Source organism: Protomyctophum parallelum, assembly GCF_964188405.1.
Source record: "Protomyctophum parallelum genome assembly, chromosome: 11".
Taxonomy (NCBI): domain Eukaryota; kingdom Metazoa; phylum Chordata; class Actinopteri; order Myctophiformes; family Myctophidae; genus Protomyctophum; species Protomyctophum parallelum.
This window is the reverse complement of record NC_139707.1, coordinates 34,588,123-34,601,194: the sequence shown is the minus strand read 5'-3', so window position 1 is coordinate 34,601,194 and position 13,072 is coordinate 34,588,123. Positions and strand designations below refer to the sequence as shown.

The window sequence follows — 13,072 nt, the reverse complement described above, 5'->3', positions numbered from 1 at the left end:
CTCCTCCCAGTGGGACGTGATCCGGGGTCTCCTCCCAGTGGGACGTGATCCTTGGTCTGCCCCGGGGTCTCCTCCCAGTGGGACGTGATCCTTGGTCTGCCCCGGGGTCTCCTCCCAGTGGGACGTGATCCTTGGTCTGCCCCGGGGTCTCCTCCCAGTGGGACATGATCCTTGGTCTGCCCCGGGGTCTCCTCCCAGTGGGACGTGATCCTTGGTCTGCCCCGGGGTCTCCTCCCAGTGGGACGTGATCCTTGGTCTGCCCCGGGGTCTCCTCCCAGTGGGACGTGATCCGGGGTCTCCTCCCAGTGGGACGTGATCCTTGGTCTGCCCCGGGGTCTCCTCCCAGTGGGACGTGGTCCTTGGTCTGCCCCCCCGGGGTCTCCTCCCAGTGGGACGTGGTCCTTGGTCTGCCCCGGGGTCTCCTCCCAGTGGGACGTGATCCTTGGTCTGCCCCGGGGTCTCCTCCCAGTGGGACGTGACCCTTGGTCTGCCCCGGGGTCTCCTCCCAGTGGAACGTGATCCTTGGTCTGCCCCCCCGGGGTCTCCTCCCAGTGGGACGTGATCCTTGGTCTGCCCCGGGGTCTCCTCCCAGTGGGACGTGGTCCTTGGTCTGCCCCGGGGTCTCCTCCCAGTGGGACATGATCCTTGGTCTGCCCCCCCGGGGTCTCCTCCCAGTGGGACGTGATCCTTGGTCTGCCCCGGGGTCTCCTCCCAGTGGGACATGATCCTTGGTCTGCCCCGGGGTCTCCTCCCAGTGGGACGTGATCCTTGGTCTGCCCCGGGGTCTCCTCCCAGTGGGACGTGATCCTTGGTCTGCCCCGGGGTCTCCTCCCAGTGGGACGTGATCCGGGGTCTCCTCCCAGTGGGACGTGATCCTTGGTCTGCCCCGGGGTCTCCTCCCAGTGGGACGTGATCCTTGGTCTGCCCCGGGGTCTCCTCCCAGTGGGACGTGATCCTTGGTCTGCCCCGGGGTCTCCTCCCAGTGGGACATGATCCTTGGTCTGCCCCGGGGTCTCCTCCCAGTGGGACGTGATCCTTGGTCTGCCCCGGGGTCTCCTCCCAGTGGGACGTGATCCTTGGTCTGCCCCGGGGTCTCCTCCCAGTGGGACGTGATCCGGGGTCTCCTCCCAGTGGGACGTGATCCTTGGTCTGCCCCGGGGTCTCCTCCCAGTGGGACGTGATCCTTGGTCTGCCCCGGGGTCTCCTCCCAGTGGGACGTGATCCTTGGTCTGCCCCGGGGTCTCCTCCCAGTGGGACGTGATCCTTGGTCTGCCCCGGGGTCTCCTCCCAGTGGGACGTGGTCCTTGGTCTGCCCCGGGGTCTCCTCCCAGTGGGACATGATCCTTGGTCTGCCCCGGGGTCTCCTCCCAGTGGGACGTGATCCTTGGTCTGCCCCGGGGTCTCCTCCCAGTGGGACGTGATCCTTGGTCTGCCCCGGGGTCTCCTCCCAGTGGGACGTGCCTCGAGGACCTCTTTAGGGAGGCGCCCGAGAGGCATCCTAACCAGATGCCCGAACCACCTCAGCTGACTCCTTTCCAGGTGAAGGAGCAGCGGTTCTACTCAGAGTCTCTCTCGTGTGACTGAACTTCTCACCCTATCTCTAAGGGAGACGCCAGCCACCCGTCGAAGAAAAATCCAAAAATAGCTGATCTACAAGCTTGTAAATGGGCTATTTTCAGCGCACACAAAGGAGTAGTTCTACTTATTTTCTATTAATTACTCACCATGAAAGCCTTGAATTCAGGGAGATTTAGTGGGGGTTTTTTGTTAGTTTTTTTCCTCCTTTTTTTTGCATTCCTAAGACAATCATTTTATTTGATGACCGGCTGAGTCTCAGACGGGATACTCAATAACTCCTTTAAAACCTCAGCGAAAGGTATAACATGACATTGCTGAGTCTTACTTAAAAAAAAAAAAAAAAACTTTTCACTGATGGCCACTTTAGTTGAAGAGGCTGCATCCAGCAAACCACAAGCAAAGCTGTTTTCTGCTCTCTCTCTGTCTCTCTCTCTCTTTCTTTCTCTCTTTCTGTTATGATTAGCAGAAGAGGTGTGTGTGTGTTTCATTTAGCGTGCTCTGAGATGACAGAGGAGAAAACACACACACACACACACACACACACACCTGGAGCCAGTGGACGTCCCGCCTGCATGTCTTATTATTGGTTATGCAAATCAGCTTGTCTGCAACAATGACCCCCTGCACGGTGTTAAAGGCTGTCTGCCTCTAGTCTCCACATTGGTTATTACATGTGGGGGCCCAATACGGGCTTATGTGGGGGCCAATACGGGCTTATGTGGGGGTCAATAAGGGCTTGTGGGGGGCCAATTAGGGATTATGTGGGGGGCCAATTAAGGGCTTATGTTGGGGGCAAATAAGGGCTTGTGTGGGGGCCAATAAGGGCTTATGTGGGGGTCAATAAGGGCTTGTGTGGGGGTCGATAAGGGCTTGTGTGGGGGTCGATAAGGGCTTGTGTGGGGGTCAATAAGGGCTTGTGTGGGGGCCAATAAGGGCTTGTGTGGGGGCCAATAAGGGCTTGTGTGGGGGCCAATAAGGGCTTGTGTGGGGGTCAATAAGGGCTTGTGTGGGGGTCAATAAGGGCTTGTGTGGGGGTCAATAAGGGCTTGTGTGGGGGTCAATAAGGGCTTATGTGGGGGTCAATAAGGGCTTATGTGGGGGTCAATAAGGGCTTATGTGGGGGTCAATAAGGGCTTATGTGGGGGCCAATAAGGGCTTATGTGGGGGTCAATAAGGGCTTATGTGGGGGTCAATAAGGGCTTGTGTGGGGGCCAATAAGGGCTTGTGTGGGGGTCAATAAGGGCTTGTGTGGGGGCCAATAAGGGCTTGTGTGGGGGCCAATAAGGGCTTGTGTGGGGGCCAATAAGGGCTTGTGTGGGGGTCAATAAGGGCTTGTGTGTGGGGTCAATAAGGGCTTGTGTGTGGGGTCAATAAGGGCTTATGTGGGGGTCAATAAGGGCTTATGTGGGGGTCAATAAGTGCTTATGTGGGGGTCAATAAGGGCTTATGTGGGGGTCAATAAGGGCTTGTGTGGGGGGTCAATAAGGGCTTATGTGGGGGTCAATAAGGGCTTATGTGGGGGCCAATAAGGGCTTATGTGGGGGTCAATAAGGGCTTATGTGGGGGTCAATAAGGGCTTATGTGGGGGTCAATAAGGGCTTATGTGGGGGTCAATAAGGGCTTATGTGGGGGCCAATAAGGGCTTATGTGGGGGTCAATAAGGGCTTATGTGGGGGTCAATAAGGGCTTGTGTGGGGGTCAATAAGGGCTTGTGTGGGGGCCAATAAGGGATTATGTGGGGGCCAATAAGGGCTTATGTGGGGGTCAATAAGGGCTTGTGTGGGGGTCAATAAGGGTTTGTGTGGGGGCCAATAAGGGCTTATGTGGGGGCCAATAAGGGCTTATGTGGGGGTCAATAAGGGCTTGTGTGGGGGCCAATAAGGGCTTATGTGGGGGTCAATAAGGGCTTGTGTGGGGGTCAATAAGGGCTTATGTGGGGGCCAATAAGGGCTTGTGTGGGGGGTCAATAAGACTATAACTGGACTAACACTAGAACACTAAATGAATATTACTCAAAAATACTACGACTAAAACTAGAATCTAAGTGTACTGTGTCACAAAACAACACAGCTAAGAGTGTGAGTTTAAACTTGATAAAACGTGTCGCCCAGAGAGACGCAGACTTCATCAACACATCGTCGCCTGGCTCTCCAGCCCCACTGACGTCATCCTCCCCCCCTCCTCCCCCCCCCCCCCCCCCCCCCCTCCTCCTCGCAACAATAATTGCTTTCGAAATTGCAAGAGAGAGAGAGAAGAAAAAACTAAACCTCAAAAAAGACACGGGAGTGAATGCTTGGCTAGACTCCCTCCTGTGTAGCTTGTGTTTTAGTGTGGCGTGCATACTGCTATAATAATGGGAGCGCAAACGCAACACTTCCTTCCGTCCTCTCCTCCCCCGCCTCCCCTCTTATATCACTTCTTTTTTTTGTTATCCTTTTTTTCTTTTTTTTTAATACATTCTTTACACCACAAGATGGCTGAGTGTTAAATTACAGGCTTTGTGTGTTGCCAGGCTCTAAATAGAAAGTAATTATCTTGAAGCGCATGGAAGGCAGGTGGAAATTGTAGCGTTGTATAAAATGATACAAGTTTTTTTCTTAAAGAAAAGAAAAAGTAAATAAAGTGGCAAAGACAGGACCAAGAAGAAGACCTCTGACCTCGAACTGTGGAACATTTCCGTAGAGAAATATTGCCCTAACGATGTCACTGGTGGACTGGTTTCTGAACTGCCCACAGCCCTCCTATGAGACAGACTGGTTTCTGAACTGCCCACAGCCCTCCTATGAGACACAGACTGGTTTCTGAACTGCCCCCAGCCCTCCTATGAGACACAGACTGGTTTCTGAACTGCCCACAGCCCTCCTATGAGACACAGACTGGTTTCTGAACTGCCCACAGCCCTCCTATGAGACACAGACTGGTTTCTGAACCGCCCACAGCCCTCCTATGAGACACAGACTCGTTTCTGAACTGCCCCCCAGCCCTCCTATGAGACACAGACTGGTTTCTGAACTGCCCACAGCCTTCCTATGAGACACAGACTGGTTTCTACTCAAAGGCGCTGACGGCGTCGAGCCCCTCTCTCTCTCCCTCTACTCAAAGGCGCTGACGGCGTCGAGCCCCTCTCTCTCTCCCTCTACTCGATGGCACTGCGTGTGTGTCTGTTTTGGGTTTAGCATTCTCTCCATTCTGCTGCTCTGCTGCTGTTATGTTTTATGTTTGTTTTTCTCTCCCCCAACGCTGCTTTGCCTTCTTTCACCCCCATGTCAAGCTGGCTGACTTCACCAGTGATGAGGTAACAACTTTAGCAAACTGGCCTATATATATACTGTCATTTTAGATTAAAGTATTGGACAGTGGAACGTCCGTAATCCATCCTCTGTCATTCCATCATCTCCCATGAATGTCTTCCCAACAGTGACAGTTCCTTTGGGGCAGTTAGAACTCCCCAAAAAGAAAAAGTCCTACACTCCCTGTCGAGAAAGCACATTTTCCCAACCGCCTCTTTAAGTTAATTGGCGGATTTGTTTTGTGTTGTGGTCGTTGTCTTATGTCCATCTGCTCGTTTGTTTTGTTTTGTGGTCGTTGTCTTATGTCCATCTGCTCGCAGGGCTTTCTGCTGGACGTGGAGGTTTGTTCTGTTCTTGCTGTCTGTGTGTGTTTTATAGAGCTATACATTATAGCTGCGTTTTGATCCCCGTCTCACTTTGTCAGTTTGGAAACCTCATTATGTCCTTTTTCAGGATTCAAATTTAGCTTAACCCATTTTGACCAAGAGGACGATTCTACAAATGCCTTCATGACGCTTTTCTGGAAAAACCCTATGTTTCTATGTCAGTCGTTCTCAAACATTTTCAGGTCAAGGACCCCTAAAAATATATGTAATTAGCCGCCGACCCCCCCCCCATTTGAAAATATGTTGTTCCAGGAACCACTCAGAAGCAAAGATGAGTTAAAAACGTTCGCTCTGAAAGAATATATATTCAAAGATCTTTGCCGCATTTTCACGATTTTCCAAAAATAGCAGACCTACAAGCTCGTAGCATGGCACTCGAGCTTGTAGATCTGCTATTTTTCAATAGCTAAAGTATAACATAATGCTATAAACACCAAAAGGGGTTCCTGTGTAGAATGAGATAAGTAGGGCAAAAAGTTAGAATATGGAGATAAGAGATTTCTAACCCGACAGTGACGTATTTGCACCTTAGTTTGCCTCTCTCTGTCCGAGTCTGAACGCGACCATCAATCCAGGAACGCCACAGAATCCAATCCACTCCAACCTATTTGTGTTCTGTCCTCCTCGGCGTTCAGCTCCCTCGCCTTGAGGTGAGATTTAGGGGGAGATTTAGGCGAGGAGGCATTCGCTAATTCGTAATCAGCTCGGCTTAATTTTCGGCAATTCGTTCCCCCTCAGTAAAAATAGATTGGGTTGCTTGGATGTTCACCCCCCTTCAAGTTCAAGTTCAGCTGGCTAGTCTCCTCTGTCATCTTTAATCAAAGTCAAACTACTTGTTCCTGCACACACCTTAAGAATCCCGATAAAGTTCTCCCCCTGTCGACCTGTTGAGTGATCCTCTACTGCTTGTACAAATAACCCTCCCTGTCATCCCTTCATGGCCCCAAATGCATTAAATAGCTTCAATCGCATGAGTTGGAGTTTCAGTCACCACGAAAATAGCCGATCTACAAAGCTTAAGTTTAAAACATTTGCTCTGAAAGAATATATTTTCAAAGATTTGTGCCGCATTTTCACGATTTTTCAAAAATAGTGCTAAGAGCTTGTAGATCTGCTATTTTTCAATAGCTAAAGTATAATGCTTAAAACACGAAAAAGGGTTCCCACCCAGAAGGCTCAGTGTTTCATGGAACTAGTAGTAGGTCCTAAACCCTAATGTGTTAGACGACATATACCAGTACCAGTCTGCTACATACCAGTACGTAACAGTACCAGTACCTGCTACGTACCAGTCTGCTCTTGGAAACTCTTCTCCATTCATCCCAACAACGTAAACCTTTACCTCCCTCCCCACAATCCTGTGTCCCTCCCTCCCTACCCACCATGCATTGCAGGCTGCCCTCCTGGCGCCACTGGACGATGACTTGGGGCGCGCCGCTGGTGGCGGTGAGGACAGAAAGCCCGTCGGAGGAGGCCTCAACGTTCCAGACTTCCCACCCCCGGCGGGGCGGGAGATCCTCCTCCGTACCTGCGTGCCCCGCCCAGCGCCTTACTCCAAGGCTCTGCCCCAACGGCTCTTCTGTGTCCTGATGAGGGAGGACTTCAGGCTGGCGGGCGTCTTCTCCTCCGACACCTCCTTCTTCTGAGACCCCCCAACCCAACCCCACACCCACCCGACCCCCATCCATCCATCCATCCATCCATCCCCCGGAAGCCGAGACACGGAAGGAAGGAAGGGGTTCCAGATGGGGAGAGTGTGGGGGCATAAGTGACGTGAGCATTAAGTAGCACGGTCCGTTTCAGGTGGAGCTCCATGGTTTGGCTGTAGCCACGGTTGGTAATAAATGATTAATGGCTCTTTTCCACTACAAGAACTATAAGTGATCGATCAGCGCCAGGATCGTATCAGATCCTGATCCTCTGATCCGTGCCAGGATCGTATCAGATCCAGATCCCCTGATCCTCGCCAGGATGTGTTAACGTATCTCATGGCTTCTGGATTTGTTTCCCTAAAAAAGGAAACTGGGCTTCAGATAAAGTTATCCCAGAACCTAATTCAGGAGGTTGAAGTACTAACCCCCAGAACCCAGAAATTGTACTTTTGTATAAATAACAGATGTACAAGCTCACAACGTATCGCTTAATCGTGACCTTCTAGAGCGGGCAATTTTCAGTCAGCTTCTACAGTATGTTATAACCTCCCCCCCCCCTTTCCATGGTGATCCTGGTTACAATGGAAATGAAAACAAATCATCTATAGTATCACAGGGGGACCGCATGTAAAGACGCATCTCAGACTAGAGCCTGCTCCCGTGCTCTGTGTGTGTGTGTGTGTGTGTGTGTGTGTGTGTGTGTGTGTGTGTGTGTGTGTGTGTGTGTGTGTGTGTGTGTGTGTGTGTGTGTGTGTGTGTGTGTGTGTGTGTGTGTGTGTGTGTGTGTGTGTGGGGGATCATCTGCCTCCCGGTGTCATTAGCAGGGGGACGGGCTTTCATATAAGAAAGGGTTTTGATGAAGGGGTTTATTTCATATCTGCATGATGGTGATTGAAGGTATTGTCAAGGATTTGAGTGTTTTTGAGTCGTATACCGCCGTTCCCACATTTCAAGAGACGTCCCAGTGTTTTTAGCTGTTGTTTACTTTAATATCTTAACCCCACCGCCACCCCTTGTTCTGTTGTCAAGCTTTAAATCATTCTTATTTCATATTATGCAGAGTGGACTCCAATCAGGCTCACCCCACACTGCTTAACCCCCCTCCCTCTCCCCCCCCCCCCCCCCCTCTCTCTCTCTCTCGTACCAACGGTCGAGGAAAGTAGACACTTTCTCACCAGTGGTAAAATGTCAGAGTGCTACTCACTAGTACTTCTTGTCAGGTGGCCAGCAGTTGTTTAAAAATGGTGGCATCGTAGCGTGTACATGTATTGGCTCTCCCACAGTGTTGTACACTTGTTGTGTGGGCTACCGTACTAAAACTACTTTCACTGTATGTATACCTGTATCATGTCATTTTGTTTGGTTATACAGTAGCATTACACAAATGCAGTCATTCTGTCCTGCCCACAGACAATGTGCAGACTCCTGGCTGAAAGTGCAATTACATACTCGACGTCGTAACAGAAAATGTAGCCTTATACGTATAGCAGCCGAGACTAGACTAGTGTGATTGTCAATGTTGTTAATGACGCTTGTACGAAGAATTATTTTAGAGAAACGATCTATTAATTTGTTCCGAAAACCGACTACTGCAGGCATTTTTGTCAGTATTTGACTAAAGGGACGTAGGGTGTAAGCTGTGGAGTAGGCCAAAGTCTGTACTTTGTGTGTTGGTCCTAAATGTCCTCTGATGAAGCACTCCTACATGGGTATGAATAAACATTTTAATTCACCGTTTATGGCTCCTCTCTTGAACTGATTCGTTGCACTCGAGGTTTGTCTCAACAGCATGACTACTGATGAATTGATGTGTGAAACGGTTACTCTGACACAGCCCCTGAAACATCTAATATTGGTGTGATTTGTGTGTGTGACTCGTGTGAGGACCACATAGTGGCCCGACCTCTAGTAGTATAAACAATCAACCATCCTCCTTCAACCGCTTGTCCGTAGTCGGGTCGCAGGCGCAACAGCTCCACCAGAGATCTCCAGACTTCCCTCTCTCCAGGGCAACATTAGTGACTTCCTCCTGGGGGGATCCCGAGACGTTCCAAGGCCAGTGAGTCGATGTGTTTCCTCCAACTGCCTCGGTCTGCCCCGGGGTCTCCCTATCTCTCTCTAAGGGAGACGCCAGCCACCCGTCGGAAGAAAACTCATTTCGGCCGCTTGTATTTACGACCTTATTCTTTCGGTCGTGACCCTCGCTTTAAGCATTAAGACCCATTTTAACCCTCAATGGCTTCCTTTCTGAAAAATAACGTCATTGTAAAAAGATTCACGCGTTTAGATATTCTATTTACAATGAGATGCGGACGGGAGCTGGTGCCACTTGGACCCGGACGTAACGTAGCACTACAAAATGACGTCGGACTTAAATACTGAATAAACACGCATTCTGAAATGCTGTATGTAGTGTATGTAAAGTGAGCAGTGCAATAGTGAATGCTGTTATTGGTGCATACAGTCAGTACTGCATGTGTGACGGGCCGGTCACCGTCCATAAAGTCCTTGAGTTGAGCCGTCTTATGGCCCGGAGGCGCTGACTGTCCCTGAGTGTCCTCCACGACGCCCTGTGAGACTGAAAATGTCTTCTAAGTTCTGAAAGAAGTTTCTGTATCAGTGGTGCTCCATATTTCATGTCAAGAACCCCAAAAATGATATGTAATTGGCCACCAACCCCCATCTGAAAATATGTTGTTCCAGGAACCCCTCAGAAGCAAAGATTTGAGTTAAAAACGTTCGCTCTGAAAGAATATATATTCAAAGATTTGTGCCATATTTTCACAATTTTTCAAAAATATCAGACCTACAAGCTCGTAGCGCGCCACTCGGTGGCGCACTATGAGCTTGTAGATCTGCTATTTTTCAATAGCTAAAGCATAACATAATACTAACACCAAAAGGGGTTCCCGCCCAAAATGGGTTAACCCTGTCATAGAAAAAAGAATGTGATCAGGAGCAACAAACCAAAAAGTATTTCACTTATTTCCCTCTTCATACAGTGCCTATTTATTCATGATGTTTTATAGTCTAGGGAAGAGAGCTTCTCTGTGAAAAGGGTTCATTTCATCCCAAGGTGCCTTCGATAGTTTAATTGTAAACCATGGCACTTTTTCTCACCCTCTCGCTCGCTCTCTCTCTCTGAATTGAAATTCTTTGTTGTCTTCTTTTAAGACATTCTGACCTGAGATCAGATTAAAAAAATGTCTTCTACATCCTGATATGTTTCTGAAAAAGCTATGTTTCCATGTCAGTCGTTCTTCGATTTTTCAAAAATAGCTAAATCTACAAGCTCGTAGCGCGCCACCGAGTGGCGCGCTACGAGCTTGTAGATTTAGCTATATTTCAATAGCTAAACACCAAAAGGGGTTCCCGCCCAAAATGGGTTAAGACATTCCAGCAGGATAAAGTCTTGGCTATATGAGGCTTTGCCGTTTGATTGCGGAATAATGAATTGATGCAGGAAATCGGAAGACTGGAATCAAGTGATTAGGTGGAATGTGTCATTATTTTATCCCACAAACAAACATATTCCTACATTGTTCATGTTGTTGACTAAGACTACAAGATTAAGAGTTTTATATTTTAGTTGACTAAACAAACTAAAATGGGAATAACACTAAATGGTGTTATTAAAAAGACTAGACTAAGTCGGAATTAAAAGAGACTAAGAGATTTTGATATTTATTTGACTAAAAACTAAGGGGTGCATACTTAGTTCTGCACCCAAAACTAAATGTGATTGCAAAATCTCATTCACCGCTGACTTCTGTGTTTTTGATTAAAAAAACGGGTGCAGTACTTAGTTTAGACAGTTTTTGGTTTAGACTAGTCATTGGTTAGACCAGTCATTAGTCCTACAACTAAAACCTATCTCAAACCCTCACCCTAAACCTAACCTCCCACGGGGCAGCACACCTAAACCTAACCTTAACCCATGTCTAACCAATGACTAGTCTAAACTAAGTATGCACCCCTAAAAAACCTTTTTCTCGAGCGCTGTGTCACTGTTGGTGTCAGCTGTCAATCACACAACTTTTACTTTATCAACTGTAATACTTCTCAAGTACTTCTCTCTCCCTCCCTGTCCTCTCTCTCTCTTCCTCTCTATCTCTCCCTTTCCTCTCTCTCTCCCTCTCCTCTCTTCATTTATCTCCCCCTCTCTCTCCCTCTCCTCTCTCCCCCTCTCTCTCCCTCTCCTCTCTCCCCCTCTCTCTCCCTCTCCTCTCTTAATTTATCTCTCCCCCTCTCTCTCCCTCTCCTCTCTCCCCCTCTCTCTCCCTCTCCTCTCTCCCCCTCTCTCTCCCTCTCCTCTCTCCCCCTCTCTCTCCCTCTCCTCTCTCCCCCTCTCCTCTCTCCCTCTCTCTCCCCCTCTCTCTCCCTCTCCTCTCTCCCCCTCTCTCTCTCTCCTCTCTCTCCCCCTCTCTCTCCCTCTCCTCTCTCTCCCTCTCATCTCTCCCCCTCTCTCTCCCTCTCCTCTCTCCCCCTCTCTCTCTCTCCTCTCTCTCCCCCTCTCTCTCCCTCCCCTCTCTCTCCCTCTCATCTCTCCCCCTCTCTCTCCCTCTCCTCTCTCCCCCTCTCTCTCTCTCCTCTCTCTCCCCTCTCTCTCCCTCTCCTCTCTCCCCCTCTCTCTCCCCCTCTTTCTTGTTCTGCTAAATTTGTGGGCATGCGAGACAGCTTGAGATGTTGTCTTTGCCTCTTTTTTTCTTTTTCTTTTCTTTTTTTGCTCGTTCTGTGCAGCGAGCGAGAGAATCTGTTCACAGCTTGATCACTGCCTGCTGGCTGCTGCTACGGTGCCGTGCTATATAGCGCTTCGCTGTGCCGTCGTTATCCAATGAAACCTCGTAACCCTATACCAAAAACCGTCACTTTACAGGAGTTAAAATTCAACAATGGCTAGGAAAAAAAACAAAACAACCGATCTTACAAAGCTCAAAGCGTTTTGAGCTTGTTTTTCCCGCTATACTTTTGTGCGACACCGTATAGTCCACGAGGACAAGGTATAGGTCGTTAATTTAACGAATAAACGTAACAAAAGTTCAAATGAGGAGATAGGAGGTTTTTCTGCCCCGATGCCAGCCATGATTTACATAAACACAAATGTGGCTGCTGGAGTGCTTTAACACATTTTGGCCTCAAATTAAAATAAATAAAAATCTTCTAAATTCTGACTGTTTTATGAAATACCACATGTTTCTGTATCAGTGGTGCTTCATATTTCATGTCAAGGACCTCAAAAATTATATGTAATTGGCCGCCGACCCCCATCTGAAAATATGTTATTCCAGGGACCCCTCAGAAGCAAAGATATGAGTAAAAAAAAAACGTTCGCTCTGAAAGAATATACATTCAAAAGATTTGTGCCGCGATTTTCCCCCCAAAAATAGCAGACCTACAAGCTCATAGCGCGGCACTCAGTGCCGCGCTATGAGCTTGTAGATCTGCTATTTTTCAATAGCTTTAAAGTATAACATAATGCTTTATAAAAACACCAAAAGGGGGTTCCGGCCCAGAATGGGTTAACACTCCAGAGTGCGGGCTTATCACTCCACTCTGTTTCCATGGCGATGGGAGATGGTGCCGGTTACGGTTACCTCCGTTATCCCTCAGCCCCTCCCTCTCTCCCACATGGTCGTCTTCACCTCACCTCAACGCTTTACCTTTTAAAGGTAGGCTGACTGATATCGTTTTGTTTAAACCTTCCTCTGCTACGCAGGATTTGAACCCGGCTTGAAACCAGCACAAGTGCTGATTTATTTTTTCGGGTCAAAGTTTCAGGGTCAAAGTTTCTGTTAGATCCTGTGTCTATAGGTGAGACATGACCTTTGACACCATCTAAATGTCTCAATAGAAGAGCAGGGAGACCAAATACAACCACTCCGATTGTATAAGTTATATTGTATTAACACATTGTATGCTACAATGTGAAATTGGGGTTAGGGTTGGTGGTGCTAAGGCGATTAACATTGGACTTTAGAAAATGTTTAGGGGCCCACAGCGAGGGGCCTCTTATAGTGAGAATCACACCGCATAAATCAAAAGAAAGCCAAACTAGTCCACTTCAATTTAAAAAAAAAAATATGATTCTACCATCTTCCATTCTGGAGATATTGACCTTTTTCTAAAACCTGCTTTTCGCTGCACGCTGCTCTTTTGAAAAAACAGC

At 48.6% G+C, this 13,072-nt stretch overlaps 1 protein-coding gene across 1 annotated transcript in view; it reads left to right on the top strand.

Annotated features, from left to right (window-relative positions):
* The window catches only part of rab3gap1 (RAB3 GTPase activating protein subunit 1), an 86,153-nt gene extending 77,510 nt beyond the window's left edge, over positions 1-8,643 (top strand). Inside the window, exon 24 of the mRNA XM_083777143.1 lies at positions 6,649-8,643. Coding sequence (XP_083633269.1) covers positions 6,649-6,900 — 252 coding nt within the window. The 3' untranslated portion in view covers positions 6,901-8,643. The remainder of the gene's footprint in view (positions 1-6,648) is intronic.
* Positions 8,644-13,072: the final 4,429 nt, after the last annotated feature.